The sequence below is a fragment of the Oncorhynchus mykiss genome, chromosome 9, assembly GCF_013265735.2.
Source record: "Oncorhynchus mykiss isolate Arlee chromosome 9, USDA_OmykA_1.1, whole genome shotgun sequence".
Taxonomy (NCBI): domain Eukaryota; kingdom Metazoa; phylum Chordata; class Actinopteri; order Salmoniformes; family Salmonidae; genus Oncorhynchus; species Oncorhynchus mykiss.
The window spans coordinates 14,633,595-14,661,263 of NC_048573.1; the positions used below are offsets into that span (position 1 = coordinate 14,633,595).

General features: G+C 45.2%; 2 protein-coding genes across 4 annotated transcripts in view; one reads left to right on the plus strand and one right to left on the minus strand.

The window, feature by feature from the left end:
- Positions 1-330: 330 nt before the first annotated feature.
- On the minus strand, positions 331-13,160 carry LOC110531585 (splicing factor 3B subunit 2). Of its 2 annotated transcripts, none has more exons than XM_021614854.2 (22): positions 12,931-13,138; positions 12,392-12,438; positions 12,208-12,291; positions 11,754-11,981; positions 11,186-11,248; positions 9,932-10,055; positions 9,471-9,628; positions 8,978-9,086; positions 8,603-8,703; positions 6,280-6,480; positions 5,867-5,983; positions 5,533-5,613; positions 5,092-5,319; positions 4,552-4,701; positions 4,193-4,282; positions 3,870-3,977; positions 3,449-3,556; positions 3,145-3,287; positions 2,727-2,828; positions 2,510-2,609; positions 1,782-1,973; positions 331-823 (listed from the first exon to the last, which is right to left on the minus strand). In XM_021614854.2, exons 1-22 carry the CDS (start codon positions 13,058-13,060, stop codon positions 752-754), a joined length of 2,736 nt encoding a protein of 911 aa, XP_021470529.2. In that variant the 5' UTR covers positions 13,061-13,138; the 3' UTR covers positions 331-751. The 2 variants fall into 2 exon arrangements, with proteins under 2 accessions (XP_021470529.2, XP_021470530.2); XM_021614855.2 differs by having other exon boundaries at positions 357-823; positions 12,232-12,291; positions 12,931-13,160.
- A 2,548-nt stretch (positions 13,161-15,708) lies between these two features.
- Positions 15,709-27,669, plus strand: part of LOC110531583 (calpain-1 catalytic subunit) — a 38,429-nt gene continuing 26,468 nt past the window's right edge. The window contains exons 1-2 of one of the 2 annotated variants that reach the window (XM_036987391.1): positions 15,709-15,865; positions 25,931-26,593. In XM_036987391.1, coding sequence (XP_036843286.1) covers positions 26,342-26,593 — 252 coding nt within the window. In that variant the 5' untranslated portion in view covers positions 15,709-15,865; positions 25,931-26,341. Of the gene's footprint in view, positions 15,866-15,966; positions 16,451-25,930; positions 26,594-27,669 lie in introns of those variants that run through there. The other variant, XM_036987392.1, reaches the window with a different exon arrangement.

Below are 27,669 nucleotides of genomic sequence, written 5' to 3' on the forward strand. Positions count from 1 at the left end.
GTTATTTAGGGCACAGTGAGTGTTTCCCAGACGTCAGGTGACTGTCACACTGGATCCTCCGTCAGCCCCTGGTGGATGAACCCAGAACTACACCTTGTTATGTCAGCATAGCTGTGGCCTTGACTTGGTCAGGGGGTATACGAGGTTAGCTCATGGTTCGTCATGCTAGGTATGACTTCATACAGCCATGTATCAGCACCGTGTTAAAGCTTTAGATCATTTAAGACATTACTATAGCCTTTCCTCCCTCACCATGTGACTTGTTATTGGTGGGGGATGGGTGATTTCGGGTCACGTGGCCTAGGGAAAAACAATTAGCCCTCAAATGTATTAACCATTTGGATCCATAGATTGGATTGACATGGAGTCTTTTATTTACAAAAAGAGAAAAGCACAGCTACATGGAAAGTAGTCACACAGGACAGAATAGATGGGTTATATAAATTCTGCCTACAGTGGAGACCTGGCAACGGTTCTCCAGAACACCAGGGTTGGGCTCAATTCAATTTCAATTCCAGAAGTACAAACATTCCAATTCTCTTCAATTATGAAAATTGGAATTTGGTTTATTTTCCAAAATGGACTGGAATTGTAATGGAATTGACCCCAGTCCTGCCAGATACGCATTATCATTGTCATTAAGAGGAAAAGACAACTTTATTAACGGATGGTTTTGTGTGGGTTCAAATCTGAGCTCGTCTTGTTCGGCCTGTCCTCTCTTCCCATTTCCTCCTGGTGCGTTATTGGTGGTCTAAAACTTGAACTCTTTGTATTTCTTGGCACCTCCTCGTGTGTCTTGAGGCTGGGCCTTCCTCTTCTTTTGCTGTGGGGTGGAGAGAGAAATGGAGAAGAAAAGTCTTAATATTGTCATACAAGGCTAACACTACAATCAAACCTTCTCCTCTTAGTGAAAGTGGCATATGACTCCAACCCCGTCACAACATGTTGCAGGGCTGAGAAGGAAGAAGGGAGGAATGTGCACACTGCTTTCACTCTGAAAACCCTGCTATCCCAGGACGGCCATATTCAGAAGCAGAGAGAGAACATTTCAACAAGAGAAAAAAAAGTAAGACTTTGCAATAATGTCTATTATGAAAGTGGATAAAAAAATAAATAGAACAATTCCTAAAAGTTTCAGATTAAATTTGAATAGGATTAAATCACTCAACTAACAATTACTAAAAATCAGATCCTAATCTTCACATCTAGTGTTCATTTATTCTGCTACATATGGGACTGGAGAAAGAGCCTTTCCAACACAATGCATACCAACATTCTCCTACCCTCATCTTGGCCCCAAGTGGCAGAATACATTTCATGCTAATACTAAACTATAGCAATAATTAACCAGGATGACTCCTCGCATCCTTCTCATAAAGCATTGGAGAACAAGGTCTGAGGGGAGGAACCACTGACTTTCTCCCACAATGTGTTTTGAGACGAGGAGACAGGACATGAAGATACGAGAACACATCACTCAGATTCACCCCAGGGCTTTCTAGCTCCTCATTACTGTGTGTATACTGACTAGTCTAGTACAAGTCACAGCTAGAAGAGCTTTCTCTGACTGTCATATCGGTTTTAGTCTGAGCACGAGTGTCCTGGAGGAGTAGAAATGTGATCAGGAAAGAGGGATGTGGTAAACAATTACAAGACCTAACAAATCATAAGGAGCCGGGTTGTATTCATTAGTGAACATTGTCACAAATCTGTTTTGCACCATAGCTATATGTTTTGTACTGTAACAAATGGCCGGTACAGTTACAGTGTCTCAGGGTCACCTTCTGTTTGGCGGCGTGCTCGGCCACCATGTCGCTGAAGTCCTCCTTCTCCACCTGGGCCTCCTGGTTCCTGACGTGCTCCTCGTACTTCTGAGTCATGGCCATGGGGTCCAGCTCCAGCTCCTCTGGGGCCAGAGCCACTTCTACCCCTTGGAACTCCTGGCCTCCGCCCGCCTTACGACCCGCCATGGCCTGAGGAGGAGGAGAGTCAGACGGGAGACAAAGAAGCTCATCTGAAACTGTTCCCTACTCCCTGTAGTGTACTGCTTTTGGCCTAAAGTGGGGAATAGGGGAGTTAGTGTGTATGTGGGTCATGTAGGTGTAGAGAAGTGTATGAGTGTACATCCACAAAGGCCTGTTTAAAGAGATGGCAATGAATCTTCTACTTCCCCAGAGTCTCCGTATGTCTCCGCGTGCGGTTTACAAGGAAGTTAGACGCAGTTTCGCGAGCCGATGGTAACTAGCGTTTGTGCAATGACTGGAAGTCTACCCGTCCAGCTAGCACACAGCTAGAGGCTATGTGTTTGAGTACCAGTGCATACACGTATGTATGTGATTGTTAGTGAAATATGCTCTGCGTATGTATGAGTAAGGGACTAACTATGTGTTGTGTTTTTGGTACGAGTGTTAACATGCCTACACCCCAGTGGTTGGTATGTGGTAGGTTTAGTAGTGATCTCTGATAGGGCGACTTTATCCAGACACAGTGTTTTTGCCATTGTCCTTACCCCTGATACGTCGTAGATGTGTGTGGATGCCATCATGGCTGCTCCTCCAGAGCCCGTTCTCCTCTCTGGGAGCACCGTGAACAGCTGAGGAGTCTCATTCCTACACACACACAGAGACGCATGTTACAAACACACACAATACAGTAAAACGACACACACTCACAAATTAAATATTAGTGAATAGTCACACAACCTATTCCTGGCCACACACACTCACCCGTCCATAGCCTCCTCGATCTTCTTCTTCCTCAGCTCAATGAGCTCTGGAGTCTCCATACCAGCAGGTACCGACGAGAAGCCTCCGGGAGTGATCAGACCACTGGAACACACACACACAGGCTCAGAGTTAATAAACCACTGATCACTGTATTCAAGACAACACACACACACACAGGCTCAGAGTTAATAAACCACCGATCACTGTATTCAAGACAACACACACACACACAGGCTCAGAGTTAATAAACCACTGATCACTGTATTCAAGACAACACACACAACCCACTACAAATGGCAACCGGTAATTAGTTCCACGTGACCAACGGCTTATTGATCCAACAGAAGAGAGACCCTGGTTCGTTTCAAGTCCATGTCAACTTGATGTGTTTAAAACAGTCAGTTAATGACACGTCTACCTGTCTGCTGGTGTGAAGAAGCCGGTTTCGTCTGGCTTCTCCTCATCACTCTCATCCTCCTCCTCTTCCTCGGAAGACTCCTCGTCTGAAGGCTCCAGCTCTCCCCACGGCGTACGATCCACCTCCTCCTCCTCCGCCTTAGCCTACACACAGACATGTAGACAATAGGACAATAGTTAACAGGCCATTGGCCCAAAGCAGACAGCTGGTGTGTCAGATATAGCAATGTGTGGCGTTGTATGGTAAATGAAGGGTGTATGGTGTATATGAGGGGAATCGGACAGGGGTGTGAGGAAGATCTCACCTGGAAGTCGACGGCGTTGGTCCCGAACACATCACCGTACAGAGGCTTTCCTGTCTCATCTACAGGAGGCTTCCCCCAACCACCAGCATGGTAACCGAACGAACAGCTCTGAGAGAGAGACAACAGGAGAGTGGGGGGGGGGGGGGGTCAATAAAAGTCTCAGTGTAATAAGCTTCACAATACAGTATAAACACTTTTATTACATTGGAAAAAGTCTCCCGGGGGACACAATACAGGGGGACACAAACTTAAAGCAGATGGGCTCGATTCAATCCGTAGCGCTGAAGATCGGCGCTGTAGTGCGATTTGAATGTTAAAAGTCTAGCGCGTGTTCTCTGGAACATCGCCTTCACATTTCAAGCGCAGCTCTTCAGCGCTACGGACTGAATGGAGCCCTGTGTCTGCGTTAAGGCAGGCTTACCTCAGGGATAGGGGAGTTGAGCCCGGGGATCTTGAGGTTGGGGTAGGAGGGAGGGGGGCCGTATCTCTGCATGGCGATCAGCCAGGGAGGGGGAACCTTGTGGGAGTTCTACACGGGAGGGGGGGAAACAACTTTAGCGACGGGACAAGACCATGGTGCATCAGCAATATGAATGATTACAGTCCAATAAAACAAAGCACAACTATAAAGTCGTCCATCAGTAACATTAAAGGTGGTCGTGGGATCGTAGGCTTCCACAGCAGAGTGAAAGTAGAAGTGGGATAATAAAAACATTGGGAAAATGATGACGCTGAAAAACTGACCGGTCCAACGGGCATGCCCAGAGCAATACGCAGCTCATCTGACAGGTCGCCTGGCTTCTTCTCCTTCAGCCTCGTCTCAAACTCCTTCCCCTGTAGCGAGGGAGAGCGAGAGAAACAGATTGTAAGAATCAACATTTCATTCCTAACACTAATTCACCAGAGCAGAGTACACCGACTACCATCTGTTGATTCAAGACCCAACAACAAGGAGGTATTGAGGGAAACCCAAACCAACCACCGATTACAGCCCTGATTATTCCATTCAAGGTCCAATCAATCAACAGGAAGTAGGAGTAGAGTTTCTGATGTTAGGTGCTGTATACAGTGGAGTCCTCCATTGAGCAGTCAGACATCCTTACCTCGTAGTAGAGGTCACCGTGGATGGAGAGTTTAGGCTTCATCTGCCACTTGAAGAAGGCGTCGTGGAGCTTCTGGTAGTCGATGTCGATCTTGCCCATCTTGGGACGCACCTTCTCCCTCATCTTGGTCTTCATGGTCTTGGCATCCTCCTGTAAGCAAAGTACCACAGCATTCAGTGTGACTTCTGACAACGTGTTTCACTGCTCTATTTTATACAGCTGTTCATGGAACAAATATTTAACGGCTGTGTTATTTATTGATGTTTTGTAATGAACTTGAAGTAAACGCCGCGTGAAACAGAAAAATACACAGGCCATGTTTGTTTACTTTAAAAGCGGTCATTCTCCTCATGCTAGCCAAAAACTAGGGAGATGAACATGTTGTTAACAGCTGGAACCCACCCACCTTTCCAGCTGGAACCACCAGCCAGTGCCTCCTTGTGCCTACTGTCTGGTGCTACTACCCCTCTATTGGACAGAATCATCTATCTTCTCCTGTAAAGCTTCTCTGGTACCCCTCTATTGGACAGAACCATCTACCTTCTCCTGTAAAGCTTCTCTCATCTCCTGGATGCCTGTCCTCTTGATGAACTCTGGCAGCTCGAAAGGGGGCTTCTCGATACCCCTCTTGCCCTGGAGGTACTTCCTCTTGAAGCACCAGTGTCGGGGGACGGGCACCGTGTTCCTGGTGGCCTTCAGGTGAACCAGCAGCTTGGGTTCCTGCGCCGTCACGTCGTGCATCTCCACCACGTCAGGACGCGCCACCAACTGGAGGAGGACGGGGTCAAAATCAACATCGGACACAGATCTCTATCAATCTCCTATTAAAACATCTCCGGTGACCACCCAAACAAACTGAATCAGCTCATAGAGACAAGCATTTATGAGTAAAGTGTTAGGTACAGAACAACTTCTACACCAACTTAATCAATACACAGGAGCTAGAATGTCTAACTCTTAAAAAGCAGGTAAATGCATTACCTGTTTGAGTTCAGCCACAGTTAGTCTGTTCATTCTCCTCAGCTTCTTCTTAGACATCTTGGGAACATCTGGTCTGATCTCCTGTACACACACACACACACGAGGATAACTTCCAAGGTCAACACTTCAAGAGAGAGAGCACTGGAAGATGACACTATTTCTGTGTCCCAATCGTTCACCTTTCCTCCACAAAGGGAAGTAAACAAGTGCACACTACTTAGGGCATTAGGGTAGAGAATTGGGACGACGCAGCATATAAACACTCCTGTTTGAGAAGTATTTTTTCATCCAAGCTCAGGAATGGAGAGAATGTAGAGGAGAGATGAATACTAACATCGTCACTGTCGTCGCTGTCTTTCTTTTCCTCCTCAAATCCCTTCTTCCTCATTAGAGCAGGAGCCGGCTCCTTCTCCGGTTCCTTCTCCTTCTCCTTCTTCACGTCATCAGTCAGCTGAGAGAGGGATGGACAAACAGTTTATTAGAACTGTTAGCAAAAGACTAACGCGCAAACAGATTCCATCCTTAAATCAACACAACAAAATGATTCCCTTTTCATGCTTGTTCAGAGGTTCTTGAAACCACTGCGCTGAGAACTGGTGGGTACACTGAACCTGATGTGATTTTACTTTAATTCTCGGGCCATTAAAACACTAAATATGAACAATAACACTGGACACATCTCTAGGATGTTTTGACAGATTTTTCATAAAGAACCATAAAGCCAATATCTAAAATGGAGGCCCTCACCTTGAAGGCCTCAAAGATCCTCTTGAAGAAGATGAAGTTAGGATCGTAGATCTCCGGTTCCTCTGTAATATACTCGATCTCCACCTCAGGCTCTTTCTCCTTCTCTCCATCCTCCTCTTTCTTCTCCTCTGCATGCTCCCTCTTCTCCTGCTCACGCCTCTTCTTGTTCTTCTTCTTACGGTTCCTGCGCTTACGATTTTTCTGAGAAGGGGAGAATGTAAGAGGGAGAATGAAAATGCTAATAACTGAAACTAGGTCTGGGCGGTATACCGTATTTTATGACATACCATTATTGATGCAGGGACCGGTTTGGGTTTTTACTTTACCTTCTATACCGGTATTTGAATGTTTGGTTTGTTAAATGTGATACGCCTTGTGTAACGTCCATTTTTATAGTTTACTCCGCTACCGGAGTCATCCCTCTCCACTCTCTCTCCATGCCACTTTCCACACAGACCTAGTCCCACTCCCTGTCATTCAAGGAGCACATTTGATATTCCTCAACTTGTGTTCAGTCTGAATGGTCAATGCAGCAAATGTAACAATGTTGACGACAACCATGCTGTTTTCACTTTACTTCTTAATATAAAACCACTAGTGTTCTATAATGACACTATTACTTTGTGTTTCTTACGTCAGCAAACAGCTAGTTTGTATTTTCTTAGCAAGTTGCCCTAAATCTTGTGAGACGCTAATTGTTAGCCGCTAATGATAATAGCTAGCTAATAAATGTACTGAGTCAGAGCAAACGTAGCTAGCTAATACAGCCTGATAACACCAGTGATGGTGTAGACCTAAATCAGCATGTTGTTTGTGCAACAGTATCTTCTAAATCAAAGAGGAATATGCAAAGCAAGAATATGTTAGCTATATCAAGTAGCTAAGAAAAAAACATGCAATGTAGCCAAAGCTTATAGGGTCCCCTAGGAAACATTTATCAACACTTTAGTTCCTAACCTGTCACAATAACTCCTTCCTGGCATTTTTATAAATTGTCATCTCAAACAACACTGTATTCAAAGTGCCCACTATTATATGCTAACTATAGAATAGTTATTATATTCCCATGATTCCAACGGTTTTGCTCTAATTTACAAGTCCAATCGCAATTGCAACATTTGGTTAAAAATAAGTCCTAGACTATTTGCCCATATCGTGCAGCCCTACGTGGTAGTGTGGAAATTATCTCAATTGAGCAGTGGTGTAAAGTACTTAAGTAGTACTTTTAAGTATTTGTACTTTTTTTGGTATCTTCACTATTTTTTACAACTTTTACTTCACTACATTCTTAAAGAAAATACTGTACATTTTCCCCGACACCTAAAAGTCCTCGTTACATTTTAAATGCTTAGCAGGACAGGAAAATGGTCTATTTCACACACTTGACAAGAGAACATCCCTGGTCGGACTCACTAAACACAAATACTTTGTTTGTAAATCATGTCTGAGTTTTGGAGTGTGCCACTGGCTATCTGTAAATATAAAAAATAAAGAAAATGGTACAATCTGGTTTTCTTAATATAAGGAATTTGAAATTGTTTATACTTTTAGTTTTGATACTTAAGTACATTTTATAAATTACATTTACTTTTGATACTTTTACTCAAGTAGTATTTTACTGGGTGACTCACTTTTACTTGAGTAATTTTCTATTAACGTATCTGTACTTTTACTCAAGTATGACAACTGGGTACTTTTTCCACCAATACAACTGAGTGCAGGAAATGCAGAAATGGTAAAAGTGCTGAAATTTGTTTTGGTTGAAGTTGAATTGAACAGTATAAAACAATCAGAGTGAAGAAAGACTCATTCAAATCACTTATATATATATTTTGTGTTGCCACCATGGGATCGCTCACTACTCATAAAGCAAATGTACAACTTTTATTATTCAAAAACTAAAAATACCGTCAAATATTATTATTATTATTTTTAATCCCGTAATATAATATTTTGTCCACATCGCCCAGCGCTAACTGACACTGTTTCCTACTCCTCATGCCTCTAAGAGCTTACGTAGATTGAATCAGAAGCTTCCCTATCAAGCAGGTTATCAATACGAGTCATGCCAACTTGACCCCTGACCCTCTGAGCTTCAGGAGTAACAGGATGAATCTCAACAGTCTTTTCTTGACTCTTCATGGCCTCTCCCCTCACATCCTTCTCAAAACACATTGGAGGGAAATATCCAAGGTTCCTCCCCTTGGACATTATCCTCCGATACATTTTGAGGAGGCGAGAGGACACGAGCAATCAAGGAAACACAATTGAGTTTCAACCAAAGACAGCAGGGTCGGATGAGGGGAATTAATACAACACTCACGTCTTTCTTAGAGAGAGAACCGTCGTCCTCTTCAGTCTCAGACAGGACGGCAGCGGAGGAGTTGTTCATCTCCATCTCTGGGCTCTCCTCCTCCTCCTCTTCTGGAAGATAGAAAACACAGAGAACATTCACTGGTCAGGTCAAGGTCCAACAGGGCTCTTAACCCAGGACAATATTACTAAGACTGCAGTAGTTCCATTGGGATGATATCAGGCACTCTCGGTGCATCTGGGCTTTTATTCACAAAGTGTCTCAAAGTATGAGTTCTGATCTATTAAGTATGATCCTAAAAGGGGAAACTGATCCTAGATCAGTACTCCTACTCCAAATACGGGCCATGATTCATTCCTCCAGTGTGTAGTTCCAGGTTCTGACCTGTGGGGGTGGCGCCGAGCTGCTCCTGTCTGATCTCCTTCAGTTGGAGAATCTTTTCCAGAGCCTGGGGGATCTTAGGACCGACACCCACATCCTCTCCCTGCCACACCTGACACACACAACGCCAGGAATACAGAGATTAGACGGATGCAATTGTATTCTGCCATGGCTTATCCTGTGTTATTATGACTCAAAGACGATAACAAAATCAATGGGGGCCCCATGCCATGACATTTTTGGAATTTTAGATTCTCCCTAACGGATACATTTTTATTTTGGTGATTGTTCATTTTCAAAGACGATCGTGTTTAAAAATATATAGCTCCATTATCTTTTCGACATACATTATATCTGGTTTTAGTTGTTTAAAAAACAATAATAAAATAACCACCATGAAAATCATTTTCTAACAACAACAAAAATTATATTTGATTATATCTTTTGGAGTGCGGCAACGATTAAGCATCGGTGGGGGAAACCCGGTGTTTCGTACCTCTCTGGCGTCCTCTCCTGGTGGAGGGGGAACTCTCTGTCTCTGGGTATGCATCATGGACATTCCAGGAGGAGGTGGGTTCATTCCACCAGGATTCATTCCAGGAGGGGGGGGATTCATTCCAGGAGGGGGTGGGTTCATTCCAGGAGGGTTCACACCTACAACAACACCCAGATCTCAACTGACACCAACAACACCAACGTACCAGGTGTGTGTCACCGTCAACACAACAGCTTTACAGACTTAACAGCCTTCACACCGTTCTTAAAAATAGAAAGGAATGCCATTGGATATGTTTAGATTGGGATAGTGACTGTGTTAAGCCAATATGAATGACTATGTGTGAGTATGTGCTGTCTACAAAGTGTGCGCTGTAGACAAATCAATTCCCCCTTGAGAGACAAAGTTGTATTGGAAGTTAGGATTGACATTTTAATGTTGATGGCAGGCCAAGGACTGACCTCTCATCATGGGGGGCATCATGCCAGGTGGTCGTGACCCTGGGTCAGACATCCTGGGCCCTGGTCCTCCATGCTGCCTCTTAGCCAGCTCCTGCTGCCTCTCATGTTCCAGCATCACCGCCGCCTGACAGAGGGGAGAGAGGGGACATGGAGGGAGGAGAGAGGAGACATGGAGGGAGGAGAGAGAGGAGGAAGGAGAGGAGACATGGAGGGAGGAGACATGGAGGGAGGAGAGAGGAGACATGGAGGGAGGAGACAGGGAGGGAGGAGACATGGAGGGAGGAGAGAGGAGACATGGAGGGAGGAGACATGGAGGGAGGAGACATGGATGGAGAAGAGAGGAGACATGGAGGGAGGAGACATGGAGGGAGAAGAGAGGAGACATGGAGGGAGGAGAGAGGAGACATGGAGGGAGGAGACATGGATGGAGAAGAGAGGAGACATGGAGGGAGGAGACATGGAGGGAGAAGAGAGGAGACATGGAGGGAGGAGAGAGGAGACATGGAGGGAGGAGACATGGAGGGAGAAGAGAGGAGACATGGAGGGAGAAGAGAGGAGACATGGAGGGAGGAGAGAGGAGACATGGAGGGAGGAGAGAGGAGACATGGAGGGAGAAGAGAGAGGAGACATGGAGGGAGAAGAGAGAGGAGACATGGAGGGAGGAGAGAGAGGAGACATGGAGGGAGGAGAGAGAGGAGACATGGAGAGAGGAGACATGGAGGGAGGAGAGAGAGGAGACATGGAGGGAGGAGAGAGAGGAGACATGGAGGGAGGAGAGAGAGGAGACATGGAGGGAGGAGAGAGGAGACATGGAGGGAGGAGAGAGAGGAGTGAGGGAGAGAGAGAGAGGAGTGAGGGAGAGAGAGAGGAGTGAGGAGACATGGAGGGAGGAGAGAGAGGAGACATGGAGGGAGGAGAGAGAGGAGACATGGAGGGAGAAGAGAGTGGGGGGAGAGAGAGAGGAGTGAGGAGACATGGAGGGAAGAGAGAGTGGGGGGAGAGAGAGAGGAGTGAGGAGACATGGAGGGAGGAGAGAGAAGAGTGAGGAGACATGGAGGGAGGAGAGACAGGAGTGAGGAGACATGGAGGGAGGAGAGAGAGATGGAGGGAGGAGAGAGAGGAGTGAGTTATGTTTCAACTTCCAGGCAAGGTAAAGCAGCTGTATGATAACTTTGGGATTGGTTGTGACAACACTACTGATAAATCATTTAGATGGGAGAAAGACATGAAAAATCAGTCTCGTCCAGGTCCTACCCTTTTCTGCTGCTCCAGAAGTTCCTGCTCCTTCATGTGCTCTTCCATAGCGCGGGACTCCCCCTGAAATACACACATACAAAATGGCAAATCTATACCAGAACTCCTCTTCCTTCCCATTGCAATAGAAGGCAGACTACATTCCAACCAGGGCCTGGAGTCGTTCCTTACTCAGGCAAAACCCAGAGCACAATGTGGGACCATATTTGGGGGTCTGAGGCCATACACTTGTGGCAGGTAGCCTAGCGGTTACAGCGTTGGGCCAGTAGCCGAGAGGTCGCTGGTTCGAATACCCGAGCCGACAAGGTGAAAAATCTGTCGATGTGCCTTAGAGCAAGGCACTTAACACTAATTTGCTCCAGGGGCGCGGTTCTACGGCCGACCCTGTAAAACAACACATTTCACTGCACCTATGCAGTGTATATGACAATTCAACATCCTACTCGAGTCTAGGATCAGGTCTTATCTGTCCATACACTCTTCAAATATTATAATCTACAAGACAAGACTGATCCTAGACCAGCACGGCTACTCCAAGAGGCTTACTGAATGCAGGCCAAGATCGTACCTGCTGCTTGGCCCTCTCCTCGTGCTGCATCATCATGGCAGCCCTCTGCTGCACCATCTTCAGCTGGTCCTCCTGGGAGAGGCTGGGGGGCATGCCTGGAGGCTCCATGCCCATACGCATCCCTGGTGGAGGGGGTCCACCTGCCATCATGCTCATCGCCTGGAGCATACCCATACCAGGAGGCATGGGGGGCATGGGCATCGGGGGCATGGGGGGGATTCCTGGCATCTGGGGGGGAGGAAGGAAAGAAAGCTGGTTAAGTTGTTTTCGATTACAGTAACTGTTTTTTCCTGGACCATGTGAGAACCAGGAAAACGTATTCCTGGTCAGATCACAGTCAAGGTAAAACTCCTGGTCCTGTTCATGACAGATTGATGAACTACTACAGAGTTTATAGCTAAATAATTCCAGTGATGAAATGTAAGAATGAGATTCGATTAGACTGTCTAAAAACCTTATAGGGTCGGTTGGTGCTGACCTGCGGGGTCATAGGTTTATCATCACTCCCTAGGTTGGGTTTGCTGAGCATCATTCCAGTCTGAGTGGGGGGAAACACAGATACACACCGATCATATTGACAGATGAAGTACACTCCACTCACCCTCTCACACATGCACTAACACACACATACAACTGACCTGCATCATGTATCCCTTAAGCCTGTCCAGCATCTCCTCTCTGGGACCTGAGGAAGGAGGGAAATAATAACTGTAAACCAACAATGAACACTATAACTAACATAGGACAACAACAAACAATTATTTAATTACAAATGAAATAAGTTTAAATTCAACTTAGTCGCTCACGCACGGATGCTGACAACGACTCGTGCGCGACTATCAAGTATCACTTTAGATTATCAGTTATTAAACACCCGAGTGATTAGCTGTTAGCTATAAATCAAATTGACTAGTTCGCTAGCTAACGAATAGACATTCGTAAGCAAAATTATCTTCGTAGAGGTGGTGAACAAACTTGTAATATAGTTTGTATGTAGGTAACTAGCTGATCATTTACACTCATTTAATTCCACGAAGGCCTGCTATGTAGCTAGCTAACTTGCCGCGGAACTATGGATAACCAGTTAGCAACAAGCTATAGTAGCTAGCAGGCTAGCTACACACAATGCACGCATTCGTCCCATTTAAAGCCTGCTGCTCCGACTTCGGCTTCTTACCCATGTTGGGTGCGCCTAGCTCGCCTAGCTTGGCCTGAAGCTCTGGGTTGGTCCATGTATTGAGGGCCGCCACAGAGCTCCCCAAGTCGGAGGGGATAGGTTCGGTCCCCGGCGGTCCGTCAGATGCCATCTCGAAATTCTACCGATCAATGGCTCTCTACAGAAACAACAGAAACGACAGCAACGAGAACCAGGCGAATCTCGAAAGGCACGATGGGAAATTTCACTATACCGGAATAAGCAGTTGGAGAAATCTGGGTAATGTAGTCAGTGGTAAGAGGAATAACTGCGTTTCCAAATTACAACCACTAGATGATAGCAGAGACATGGATTTGGAGAGTTTTTGGCAATGCAATTTCCGCAATATGATGCATTAATACGACACTACAACATTCTATGGCAGCCATGTTGGCTCCACGTTAACATTATGTGGGGAATATAATATTACATGGGGAATATAGTTACAATGCTATGTAACTGATCGTCTAGAAAGACCTCAAAATCAGGCGGTGTGAAAAGAAGGCCGAGACAATCATTAAGACTCCAGCCACTCAAGCCATAGACTGTTCTTTCTGCTTCCGCATGGCAAGCGATACCAGCGCATAAAGTCTGACACCAACAGGCTCATGAACAGCTTCTATCCCCAAGCCATAAGACTGCTAAATAGCTAACTAAATAGCTAACAGAACGCCTACACAGACTATCTGAGTTGACCTTTGTATGTCATTCTTATTTTTGACTGTTTCTATGCACACGCACAGGGCCCTACACACTCACACACACCAATACTCCAAAACACACACTTCATAATTTGCTCTCACACACATAATATACACATACATTTATACTGCCTCTACACACACGCACACCAACTCACATACAGGACATTCATCATATACGCTGATGGTATTCTGTTTATCATTTATCGTGATGCCTAGTCACCTTACCCCTATACATACGCTATATATACAAAAGTATGTGGGCACCCCATCAAATTAGTGGATTCGGCTATTTCAGTCACAGCAGTTAGTGACACGTGTATAAAATTGAGCACACAGCCATGCAATCTCCATATACAAACATTGGCAGTAGAATGGCCTTACTGAAGAGCTCAGTGACTTTCAATGTGGCACCGTCATAGGATGCCACCTTTCCAACAAGTCAGTTTGTCAAAGTTCTGCCCTGCTAGAGCTGCCCCAGTCAACTGTAAGTTCTGTTAATGTGAAGTGGAGACATCTAGGAGCAAAAATGGCTCAGTCGCGAAGTGGTAGGCCACACCAGCTCACAAAACCTCACAGGACCACCAAGTCACCTGTCCTCGTTTGCAACACTCACTACTGAGTTCCAAACTGCTTCTGGAAGCAAAGTCAGCACAATAACTGTTTGTCGGATTTCCATGAAATGGGTTTCTATGGTCTAGCAGCAGCACACAAGCCTGAGATCACCATTCGCAATGCCAAGCGTCGGCTGGAGTGGTGTAAAGCTCACCACCATTGGACTCTGGAGCAGTGGAAACGCATTCTCTGGAGTGATGATTCACACTTTACCATCTGGCAGTCCAACGGACGAATCTGGGTTTGCCAGATGCTTGGAGAGCGCTTCCTGTCCAATGCATAGTACAACTGTAAAGTTTGGTGGGGGAGGAATAATGATCTGGGGATGTTTTTGCATGGTTTGAGCTAGGCCCCTTAGTTCCAGTGAAGGGAAATATAAATGCTACAGTGTACAATGACATTCTAGACGATTCTGTGGTTCCAACGTTGTGGCAACAATTTGGGGAAGGCCCTTTCCTGTTTCAGTATGACAATGCCCCCGTGCACAAAGCAAGGTACATACAGAAAAGGTTTGTCGAGATCGGTGTGGAAGAACTTGACTGGCATGCACAGAGCCCCGATTCAGTCCCATCGAACACCTTTGAGATTAATTAGAATGCTGACTGGGAGCCAGGTCTAACTGCTCAACATCAGTGTCCAACCTCACTAATGCTCTTGTGGCTGAATGGAAACCTAGTCCTCGCAGCAATGTTCCAATGTCTAGTGGAAAGCCTCCCCAGAAGAGTGGAGGCTGTTATAGCAGCAAAGGGGGGACCAACTTCATTTTAATGCTCATAATTTTTTTAGGAGATGTTCGACGAGCCGGTGTCCATATGCTTTTGGTAATGTACTGTACCTCTAGCTTCCATCACTCCAGTATCACTGCACATTGTAAATATGGTACTGGAACTGACTGACGATGTATATAGTATGCTTACTTCATTTCTCGTGTTCCTCTTATTTTTATTTATTGTGGTTTTGTTCTACCCTATGTTCTTTTTAGTTATACATTGTTATTGATTACTGCATTGTTGGGTTTAAAGCTTGCAAGAAAGGCATTTCACTGTACTTGTGCAAATGACATTAAAACTTCAAACTGAAACTAAACTCTCTAAATAATGTATATGGCTCTGGGAAGCAACATCTACAAAATAAGTGCGATCTTTGCCAAATTGACATGCCAAGGTGAAGTAAAAGGTTCAATGGATATTATAACAAATAGCCAGGTGCCGTAGCATAAAGTTTAAAAACCATGGCAATATCCCTGTGCAAAAACAAAGTGGGAACAAATTAAATGTGAGTAAAGCCATTTAGAAGTGTATGAGTGTGGGCAAACTATTAAGTGAAAATGATTATTAACGCAAAGCACATTTATAGTGGATTATAAACATGGTTTACAGTAACATTAAGTGTGTTTCAGGTGTAGAAGCCGAGCGCCAATGCTTGCTTGTACTCGTTCAATGAGTCATTGTCAGCTTTCTTCCTGGGGGAGAAGTGGTAGGGCGTTTCTGAACCGAATATGCAGCTGTGAACTGAGCTGTGGATGGAACGGAATTTAACATGTAAGGGAGAGAACAGAGAAAACAAAGCAACATATCGAATCTCAAAATAACCACCAAAAGGTAGGATATGCTTTAAAAACAGAAGTATAACTCCACGCTACTGTACAAATTAGAGCGATTACTAGTTTAGTACGAAGAAGGGCGACAGTCATTGGACACATCTGTTTCAGTTTTCTGGCTCGCAATCAGTTTGCGAACATGAACAGATGTTACGTTAGTTTTGAAACATCTTGGAGCAGTGTTGAAACAATGTAGGCTAACAGTGTTTGCACGTAATGCCACATTTTCTGTTCCAGTGATTTCATGGGTGTTACTTTTATATTTTAGACTGATCAATTCTATTCGTTTGTTCTGAAGGCAAAGGGTGTTAAAAGTGTGTGTCTAACTACAGTACAGTCTTAGAAAAAAAGTGCTCTCTAAAACCTAAGAGTTCCTCTGCTGTCCTCCGATGAAGAACCCCTTTTGCTGCCAGGTAACAGAGGGTTCCTTTACACAGAGGGTTCTACATGGACCCCAAAAGGGTTCTACCTCAAACCAAAAAAGGGTTATCCTTTTGGACAGCCGAAGAAACCGTTTGGAATGTTTTTCTCTAACTGTACCCACCGTCCATGTGTGAGTGGTGGCTGTTTCCATTTTACAGCGCAGGTAGGCTACACAGGTATTGTTTATCTCCCATTTAATCTCATTCACTCTGCTTCTCTCTGTCGAACCGCTATATATGATTTCATCCCCAAATACCGACATCTATATGGTTGTTTCATTGTTTTTGTATCTCAGTTTGAGTAGCAATACAGAACACTGTAGTGAGAGGCTACAGTAAGACACCTCACGTCTTTCCCTGGAACACAGTAGGGTTGATGTGGTTTTGATGAGTCTGAATTTGCTGATTATTAATCCGTCATTTCACACCAGTGAATCTATTTGCAGTGAGGCACAAAAACAGAGAAATATTCCACGTGTGAGGAACATTAAATATTCAAATGAGTAGAAACTGTACTTCTTTTTGATTTATTTTTGATTTATTTATTTTACCAGGTAAGTTGACTGAGAACACGTTCTCATTTACAGCAACGACCTGGGGAATAGTTACAGGGGAGAGGAGGGGGATGAATGAGCCAATTGTAAACTGGGGATTATTAGGTGACCCTGATGGTTTGAGGGCCAGATTGGGAATTTAGCCAGGACACCAGGGTTACTCTTATGACAAGTGCCATGGGATCTTTAATGACCTTCTTGAGAAGACTATATGCACACCTCCGCCTGTCAAGCCACCACAGTCACAGAAAGGTGATACGCTTCCACCTAAGACAGGTGGAAAAATGACATACTGGAACCTGTACAGGTTAAGTAGGGATTGGGTAGGTACTGTAACTGTCCCCCAAAATATGGTGTTTTCCCACTTAAAGAGATGTGTTCACTGTATTATCTCTCCTATCCTACGGTGGTACAACTCTTCCATTGTCTTTCCTTTCAGTTTCGCCTCAACTCCAACTGACCAGAAGAAAGTTTGCGTCAGTCAACAACAGAACAGGCCATAGGTGATGGGTGTGGCTCAGTGTAGTGGGTGAATGCTGTGACTGGGTTCTCCTGCCCCTCTCTGAACCAATGAGAAGCAGACCAAGCTCAGGGTTTGTTTTGACTGACAGTTGTGGTGTAGAACAGGAAGAGAGCTCTGTGTAAATAACAGCCAGCCGGCGTGAGTGAGTTAAAGTTGAGAGACTGAAAATGAAAGAATGGAAGAGCGAAAGAGGCTAAACAGATTAAACATCTGAAAGGTTTAAAATAGATTTGAAACAGTTGTTTTCTCTCTCTCTCTCTCTCTCTCTCTCTCTCACTCTCTCTCTCTCTCTCTCTCTGTTTTGCATGTTCTTAAGTGTGGCAGGGTAGCAGGTAGCCTAGTGGTTAAGAGTGTTACCTGAAAGTGTGCTGCTTCGAATCGCCAAGCCGACTTGGTAAAACATCTGTTGATGTGCAAGGCACTTAACCCTAATTTTCCTGTAAGTCGCTCTGGATAATAGCTTCTGCTAAATGATTCAAAGGCACGTGGCCTCCCATTCTCCTCGAAGTTAAATGGCACCACACCCTCTCAATACCCCACTGTTTACACTATAAGACACTCATAAATTACATCCAAACCATCTCCCAGAGACAAGCACTTATGACTCAACGTTGTTCATAGTGTGTTATTCAATAGAGAACTGAACTACAGTCAGCTTGAATCACGGGACTATTATTGTAGTAATCCTCTGCTGTCTAAAATTAATAGGAGAGAAGGGAGGCAGCGTGCTATTTGCTAACTCTCTGTAATACTTGTGTATCTTTTATTTTCATTTTGTCTGTGCTGCACAGGCCTGTCATTTTGTCTGTGCTGCTCAGGCCTGTCATTTTGTCTGTGCTGCAGAGGCCTGTGTTTATATAAACAGGAGTGTAACATCCCGCTACTGTACAAATGATGGCTATTATCAGTTTACTAGGACGAAAGGACGAAACTCATTGCAATATTGGATACATCTGTTTCACGTTGCTGCAGCTGGTTCGCAATGAGTTTGAGAACATGAGCGGATGTAGCCTGGTTTTGAAACAACGTGTAGTAGACCAGCAGTGTTGAAACATTGTAACTGTGTCAGGATTTCATGGGTGTTTGCCTACTTTTAGACATGTTTTAGACTGGCCAATTCTATTCAGTTTATTCTGCATATTTCAAATGAACTATTAACAACAACAAAAAACTAGCCTATCTAGCTTCTTTACTTTCCTCAAATATTCCACAAACTGACTATGGTTGGACTTGCCTCTGGTTGTAAAAGCCACAACTAAATCCACATGAGAATTTTGTCAATTGTATGAAAGGCATGGGCAGCCAGATGAGAGGCAATATTCTTTAACACTGCTTGTCCAGCTTAACTGCGATTCAACCAAGAATTGTCCTTTGACATTGTGCTGGAAGACAGCCTACTTACAAGTATGTCTCCCAGCCCAATGTCAAAAGACAATTATTGGTTGAAACGCAGCTAAGCTGGACAAGCAGTGTTAAAGAACATAGCCTCTCATCTTTGTCAACTTGATGAGAGCATGCCTTTGACAGCTGGCCAGGCCGTCTGTTGTTTTTCTGAAAACCTTCCTGACAGTCAGAGTTGAGTTTTACCTTTTTATATCTATTTATAATCTAGACCTACACACCCATTACAACATTATCACTGGCCCACACACACTTCTGGAACGTGTCGTGTCAGTGTGACCATTTTGTTTACCCAGGAGAAAAGACACTTGAGATGTTTAGTTACAGTGAGCGAGTAGGGAGCACAGTGGATGGTGAAATGTGAGCTCCCTGCTATTTGGAAAGGCATGCAGAATTACTCTTGCATTGGTTCTAATGCTTTAAGACAAACAATGGTGTTATTATAGCTTAACGTATTAACCTATACCCTCGCTCTCAATTCATTTGTCAATTTAAGGGGCTTTATTGGCTTGGGAAACATATGTTAACATTGCCAAAGGAAGTGAAATAGATCATAAACAAAAGTGAAATAAAAAAAATGAACAGTAAACATTACACTCACAAAAGTTCCAAAATAATAAAGTAATTTCATATGTCATATTATGTCTATATACAGTGTTGTAATGATGTGCAAATAGTTCAAGTTCAAAAGGGAAAATAAATAAACATAAATATAGGTTGTATTTACTAGAGGTTGACCGATTAATCGGAATGGCCGATTAATTAGGGCCGATTTCAAGTTCATAACAATCGGTAATCGTCATTTTTGGACACCGATTTTGGCCGATTACATTGCACTCAACGAGGAGACTGCGTGGCAGGCTGACTACCTGTTATGCGAGTGCAGCAAGGAGCCAAGGTAAGGCGCTAGCTAGCATTAAACTTATCTTATAAATACAATCAATATTAACATAATCACTAGTTAACCACACATGGTTGATGATATTACTAGTTTATCTAGCTTGTCCTGCATTGCATATAAACGATGCGGTGCCTGTTAATTTATCATTGAATCACATCCTACTTTGCCAAATGGGTGATTTAACAAGTGCATTCGCGAAAAAAGCAATGTCGTTGCACCAATGTGTACCTAACCATAAACATCAATGCCTTTCTTAAAATCAATACACAAGTATATATTTTTAAACCTGCATATATAGTTAATATTGCCTGCTAACGTTAATTTATTTTAACTAGGAAAATTGTGTCACTTCCCCTGCGTTCTGTATATGCAGCAGTTTGGGCCGCCTGGCTCGTTGCGAACTGTGTGAAGACTATTTCTTCCTAACAAAGACCGTAATTAATTTGCCAGAATTGTACATAATTATGACATAACATTGATGGTTGTGCAATGTAACAGCAATATTTAGACTTAGGGTATGCCACCCGTTAGATAAAATACAGAACGGTTCCGTATTTCACTGAAAGAATAAACGTTTTGTTTTCGAAATGATAGTTTCCGGTTTTGACCATATTAATGACATGAGGCTCGTATTTCTGTGTGTTATTATATTATAATTAAGTCTATGATTTGATCGAGCAGTCTGACTGAGTGATGGTAGGCAGCAGCAGGCTCATAAGCATTCATTCAAACAGCACTTTCCTGCTGTAATGGTCTGGGTGTAGCTGGTGCAGAAGAGTCAGGTGCAGGACAGCAGAGATGTGTAACACAAGTAACTTTACTCAAATATTCCAATAACATGTCGTAATACCGAGCCCACAATAACGGGCCGAACATACGTAAAACAATCACGCACAAAAACCATGGGAAAAACAGAGGGTTAAATAATGAACATGTAATTGGGGAATTGAAACCAGGTGTGTAAAACAAAGACAAAACAAATGGAAAATGAAAAGTGGATCGGCAATGGCTAGAAGAGCAAGGAGAGGGACCGACTTCGGCGGAAGTCGTGACACCTGCATTTGCCAGCAGCTCTTCACTGTGCTTCAAGCATTGCGCTGTTTATGACTTCAAGCCTATCAACTTCCGAGATTAGGCTGGCAATACTAAAGTACGTATTAGAACATCCAATAGTCAAAGGTATATGAAATACAAATGGTATAGAGAGAAATAGTCCTATAATAACTACAACCTAAAACTTCTTACCTGGGAATATTGAAGAACTACCAACTTTCATATGTTCTCATGTTCTGAGCAAGGAACTTAAATTTTTTTACATGGCATATATTGCACTTTTACTTTCTTCTCCAACACTTTGTTTTTGCATTATTTAAACCAAATTGAACGTTTCATTATTTATTTGAGACTACATTTATTTTATTGATGTATTATATTAAGTTAAAATAAGTGTTCATTCAGTATTTGTCACGTTCTGACCTTAGTTCTTTTGTTATGTCTTTGTTTAGTATGGTCAGGGCGTGAGTTGGGTGGGTTGTCAATGTTCCTTTTTCTATGATTTGGGATTTCTGTGTTTAGCCTGGTATGGTTCTCAATCAGAGGCAACTGTCAATCGTTGTCCCTGACTGAGAACCATACTTAGGTAGCCTGGTTTCACTTTTGGGTTGTGGGTGATTATTTTCCGTGTCAGTGTTTGTGCCACACGAGACTGTTTCGTTTGTTTCGGTATTTCACGTTGTTATTTTGTAGTTTAGTGTTCATGCATGTAAATAAAGTATCGTTATGGACACTTACCACGCTGCACATTGGTCCGATCTCTCCTACTCCTCCTCCTCCTCCTCCGCAATCGTTACAGAATCACCCACCACCAAAGGACCAAGCAGCGTGGTAACGGGCAGCAGCAGCGATCTCAGGACTACTGGACATGGGAGGAGAATCTGGACGGCAAGGGACCCTGGGCACAGGCTGGAGAGTATTGTCGCCCCAAGGCAGAGCTGGAGGCAGCGATTGGAAGCCCGAGAGGCAGCCCCAAAAATGTATTGGGGGGGGCACATGGGGAGTGTGGCGAAGTCAGGTAGGAGACCTGCGCCAACTCCCCATGCTTACCATGGAGAGAGGGACCGGGCAGGCACCGTGTTATGCCGTGAGGAGCATGGTGTCCCCGGTGCGCAGGCAAAGCCCGGTTGCGGTACATAGCAGCACCTCGTATCGGCCGGGCTAGAGTGGGCATCGAGCCAGGTGCCATGAAGCCGGCTCAGCGCATCTGGTCTCCAGTGCGTCTCCTCTGGCCAGGGTACATGGCACCAGCTCTACGCATGGTGTCCCCGGTTCGCCAGCACAGCCCAGTGCGGACTATTCCACCTCGCCGCACTGGCCTGGCTAAGGGGAGCATTCAGCCAGGTAGGGTTGGGCAGGCTCGGTGCTCGAGACCTCCAGTGTGCCTTCACGGTCCGGTCTATCCGGTGCCACCTCCACGCACCAGCCCTCCGGAGGCATCCCCCCGTACCAGGCTGTCTCTCCGTCTCCTCCCTACAGGTTCTCCCGATTGTTCAGTGCTGCCAGAGTCTTCCTCCTGCCCAGCGCTGTCAAAGTCTACCGTCTGTCCTGAGCTGCCAGAGTCTCACGTCTGTCCTGAGCTGCCAGAGTCGCCCGTCTGTCCTGAGCTGCCAGAGTCGCCCGTCTGTCCTGAGCTGCCAGAGTCGCCCGTCTGTCCTGAGCTGCCAGAGTCGCCCGTCTGTCCTGAGCTGCCAGAGTCGCCCGTCTGTCCTGAGCTGCCAGAGTCGCCCGTCTGTCCTGAGCTGCCAGAGTCGCCCGTCTGTCCTGAGCTGCCAGAGTCGCCCGTCTGTCCTGAGCTGCCAGAGTCGCCCGTCTGTCCTGAGCTGCCAGAGTCGCCCGTCTGTCCTGAGCTGCCAGAGTCGCCCGTCTGTCCTGAGCTGCCAGAGTCGCCCGTCTGTCCTGAGCTGCCAGAGTCGCCCGTCTGTCCTGAGCTGCCAGAGCCGCCCGTCAGCCAGGAGCTGCCAGAGCCGTCTGTCAGCCAGGAGCTGCCAGAGCCGCCCGTCAGTCAGGAGCAGCCAGAGCCGCCCGTCAGCCAGGAGCTGCCAGAGCCGTCCGTCAGCCAGGAGCTGCCAGAGCCGTCCGTCAGCCAGGAGCTGCCAGAATCGCCCTTCACTCCGGAGCTGCCGGAATCTCCCGTCCATTCAGGACCCATTGCTAGGGTCCCCAGTCCGAGGTCGGCGGCGAGGGTCGCCGCTCTAAAGAGGCCACGGAGGCGGTTAAAGAGGCGGAGAAAGACTAGGGTGGAGTGGGGTCCACGGCCCGCGCCAGAGCCACCACCGCTGACAGACACCCACCCAGACCCTCCCCTATAGGTTCAGGTTTTGCGGCCGGAGTCCGCACCTTTGGGGGGGAGGAAGAAAATCGTTACAGTATTGTTGTAATTGTCATTATTACAAATATATATATATATATATATTAAAATCGGCCGAATAATCGGTATCGGCTTTTTTTGGTCCTCCTATAATCAGTATCGACGTTGAAAAATCATAATCGGTCGACCTCTAGTATTTACAATGGTGTTTCTTCTTCACTGGTTGCCCTTTTCTTGTGGCAACAGGTCACACATCTTGCTGCTGTGATGGCATACTGTGGTATTTCACCCAATAGATATGGGAGTTTATCAAAATGGAGTTTGTTTTCAAATTCTTTGTGGATCTGTGTAATCTGAGGAAAATATGTGTCTCTAATATGGTCATACATTTGGCAGGAGGTTAGGAAGTGCAGCTCAGTTTCCAACTCATTTTGTGGGCAGTGTGCACATAGCCTGTCTTCTCTTCAGAGCCAGGTCTGTCTACGGCGGTCTCTCTCAATAGCAAGGCTATGCTCACTGAGTCTGTACATAGTCAAAGCTTTCCTTAAGTTTGTGTCAGTCACAGTGGTCAGGCATTCTGCCGCTGTGTACTCTCTGTTTAGGGCCAAATAACATTGTAGTTTGCTAAATGTTTTAGCAATTTTTTTGCGTCAAGTAATTATCTTTTTGTTTTCTCATGATTTGGTTGGGTCTAATTGCGTTGTTGTCCTGGGGCTCTGTAGGGTGTGTTTGTGTTTGTGAACAGAGTCACAGCACCAGCTTGCTTAGGGGACTCTTCTCCAGGTTCATCTCTCTGTAGGTGATGGCTTTGTTATGGAAGGTTTGCGAATCGCTTCCTTTTAGGTGGTTGTAGAATTTAACGTCTCTTTTCTGGATTTTCGGTATCGGCCTAACTGCTCATTATTTGGTGTTTTACATGGGACACGGGTGACGTGGTAAGTTTGGACGCAGGTGCAGAGAAGAGACCAGATGAGGAATCAGTGGTTAAAGATAAACATAATACTTCACTGAGAACTGGTAGCTTTAGGATCACAGTACACTTGAATAAAACAACAAACACTAAGTCTCAAACACTCACTCAGGAAACAACCGCAAACAGTTAACAATTCTAGCTTCAGCAAACGACAACGCACCTATTTAACAGGGAAATCATAACGAGTAAATAGGACACACCTGGGTGTTGTTCATGTCTCTAGAACGGTCTCCGCCGCCCTCTGGTAACAGGTGGAACCATGACAGAGTCTCAATATGGTGTTTGTCCCATTTTGTGTATTCTTGGTTGGTAAGCGGACCCAAGACCTCACAACCATAAAGGGCGTTCACTCTCTCTCTCTCTTCCTCTGTCATTCTCTCTCTTTGTGTTATCTCCTATGTAATACCATATGTAGCGCCACTTTGTTGTTTCATAAAAAAAATTATCTCAGTTTTAGGCTACTTCAGTGGCAATACGGACAAAGTGGTAGTAACATGCTACAGTACAGTAAGAAACATCATGTATTTCACTGGAACAGCAGTGGGTTGATGTAGTTATGATGAGTCTGGATTTGCAGACTACTAATCTGTCATTTCATGTCAGTGAAACTATTTGCAGTGAGGCGCAAACAGAAATATTCTACATGTGAGGAACTCTGAATATTCAAATAAGTTGAAACCCTTCTTGTTGAGAAGACTCCTACTGACTATATGCACAACTCTGACCAGAAGAACAGGCCATATGTGATGGGTGTGGCTCAGTGTAGTCGGTGAAAGCTGTGACTGGGTTCTCCTGCCACTCTCTGAACCAATGAGAAGCAGTCAAAGCTCAGGGTTTGTTTTGACTGACAGTTGAGGGGTAGAACAGGATGAGAACTCATTGTAGATAACAGTCAGCCAGTGTGAGTGAGTGAAAGTTGAGAGACCGAAAAAGGAAGAGAGAGAGAGATGTTCAACAAACTAAACATTTGAAAGTGAGACAAAAAATAGATTAGAAGTAGTTGTTTTCTCTCTCTCTCTCTCTCTCTCTCTCTCTCTCTCTCCCTCTCTCTCTCTCTCTCTCTCTCTCTCTCTCTCTCCCTCTCTCTCTCTCTCTTTCTCTCTCTCTCTCTCTCTCTCTCTCTCTCTCTCTCTCTCTCTCTCTCTCTCTCTCTCTCTCCCTCTCTCTCTCTCTCTCGCTCTCCCTCTCTCTCTCTCTCTCTCTCTCTCTCTCTCTCCCTCTCTCTCTCTCTCTCTCCCTCTCTCTCTCCCTCTCTCTTCTCTATTTGTGTTTGTTTGTGGGAGAACAAAAGTGAGAAAGGGGGGAGAGAAGAAATAGAGTGATGTGAGGAAACAGGTTAGAAAGAATAAAAGAGAGGCTGTGGAACCGGAGACAGCAAACTGAAACAGGCAGCAGTTCCTCTGACTGTGCAGTAGTCAACAGAGAGCCTGAGAGAGAGTTTTTTTTGCATGTTCTCCTCTAGGTTAAATGGCACCACACCCTCTCAGTAACCCACTGTTTACACTCTGACACACACACACACACACACACACACACACACACACACACACACACACTATAGCATCCAATACCCCAAGTTACACCATCTCCCCGAGACAAACACTTATGACTCAACACTGTTCACAGTGTGTTACAGTGTTATTCAGTAGAGAACTGAACTACAGAGTTTGATTGATGGGACTATTATTGTGTGTAATCCTATGCTAGCTAGCATGCACGGCTGTCTGAAAATGAATCAGCGGTAGGGGAGGCAACGTGCTATTTGCTAACTCTCTGTCTTACCTGTGTATCTTTTTGTTGTTGTTGTGCTGCACAGAGCTGAACAAGCCTGTAATTGAATGAAGTATACATTAGTAGAGCTGTTTAACAGAAGCAGATATTCATGTTTTTGAATTTAATTAATATTTTTCTCCCTCTCTGTTTTCCAGGGGTGTTGGTGGGACAAGGTAGAGTCTCATCCTATTGGCTTCTGAGCTCTGTCTGCAAAAAGTTACAGCCAGCCAATCAGTGAATTGCTTCATGTTGTTGCCGTGGCTCTGAAATCTGCCTGATGCTGTGAAGAAGACATCTTACTCCTGAGCCCATCTTCCAGTCACCCTCCAGTCATCCTCCAGTCCCCACTCTGTCACCTTTACATGACTAGGACTGTCACTGTGTTCCATTAAGCCAACTGCCTGTCACAGTCTATTATCCCCGCCTCATCTTTAATTCACACCTCTTAATTGTCTGTTCCCTATCTGATTCCTGTTTGGACATCAGCCATAAACCTCATCCCTGACAGGCTCCCTGGATCAGCTGTGACCTCAGACCCCTGCCACAGCCGTCTGCTGTAGGTAAGAATGGAGCAGGTGTACGCATCAGGGATGGCCGCCAAGCTGCGGAGCCAGTGGGACCGGGACGAGGGTCTGGGTCAGAACCACAACGCCGTGAAGTTCCAGGGCCAGGACTTTGAGTCGCTGAGGGCCCAGTGTCTCCAGAGCAGCAGCCTGTTTGAGGACAGCCTGTTCCCCTGCGCCGCCTCCTCTCTGGGGTTCAACGAGCTGGGACCCCGCTCCTCCAAGACCCAGGGAGTACGCTGGAAGAGACCCCCGGTGAGATGATACAGAGGATGGAGTTTAGGCTGATCCTTCTCCTTCCCTACTGACCCTATTAGTCCAGGGGTGTCAATCCATACAGGGGTGTCAATCCATACAGGGGTGTCATACCATACAGGGGTGTCATACCATACAGGGGTGTCAATACATACATGAGTGTCATACCATACACGGGTGTCAATCCATACAGGGGTGTCAATCCATGCAGGGGTGTCATACCATACAAGGGTGTCAATACATACATGGGTGTCATACCATACAGGGGTGTCATACCATACAGGGGTGTCAATCCATACAGGGATGTCAATCCATGCAGGGGTGTCATACCATACAGGGGTGTCAATGCATACATGGGTGTCATACCACACAGGGGAATCATACCATACAGGGGTGTCAATACATACATGGGTGTCATACCATCCAGGGGTGTCATATCATACAGGAGTGTCAATCCATTCAGGGGTGTCAATCCATACATGGGTGTCATACCATACATGGGTGTCAATCCATACAGGGGTGTCATATCATACATGGGTGTCATACCACACAGGGGTGTCAATCCATTCAGGGGTGTCAATCCATTCAGGGGTGTCAATCCATACATGGGTGTCAATCCATACATGGGTGTCAATCCATACAGGGGTGTCATATCATACATGGGTGTCATACCACACAGGGGTGTCAATCCATTCAGGGGTGTCATACCATCCAGGGGTGTCACTCCATACATGGGTGTCATGCCATTCCACAGAGGGTCGAGTCTCTGCAGGTTTTTGTTATTGCCTTTATTTGTGTCCAATTATGACATAAGCAACCAATTGAGGGGAGTTCCTAAATGATCAGTGACCTTAATTGATCAATCAGTTACAAGGGAGGAGTGAAACCCGCAGACACTATAGTGTTAGACCGTTCCCTCTTACCACCTAGATGTAGGAAAACTCCTGGCCCTACCTGTCCCTACTGAACCTAGACCATACTCTTACTGAACCTAGAACATATTCTTACTGAACCTAGAAATATTCTAACTGAACCTAGACCATATTTTTACTGAACCTAGACCATATTCTTACTGA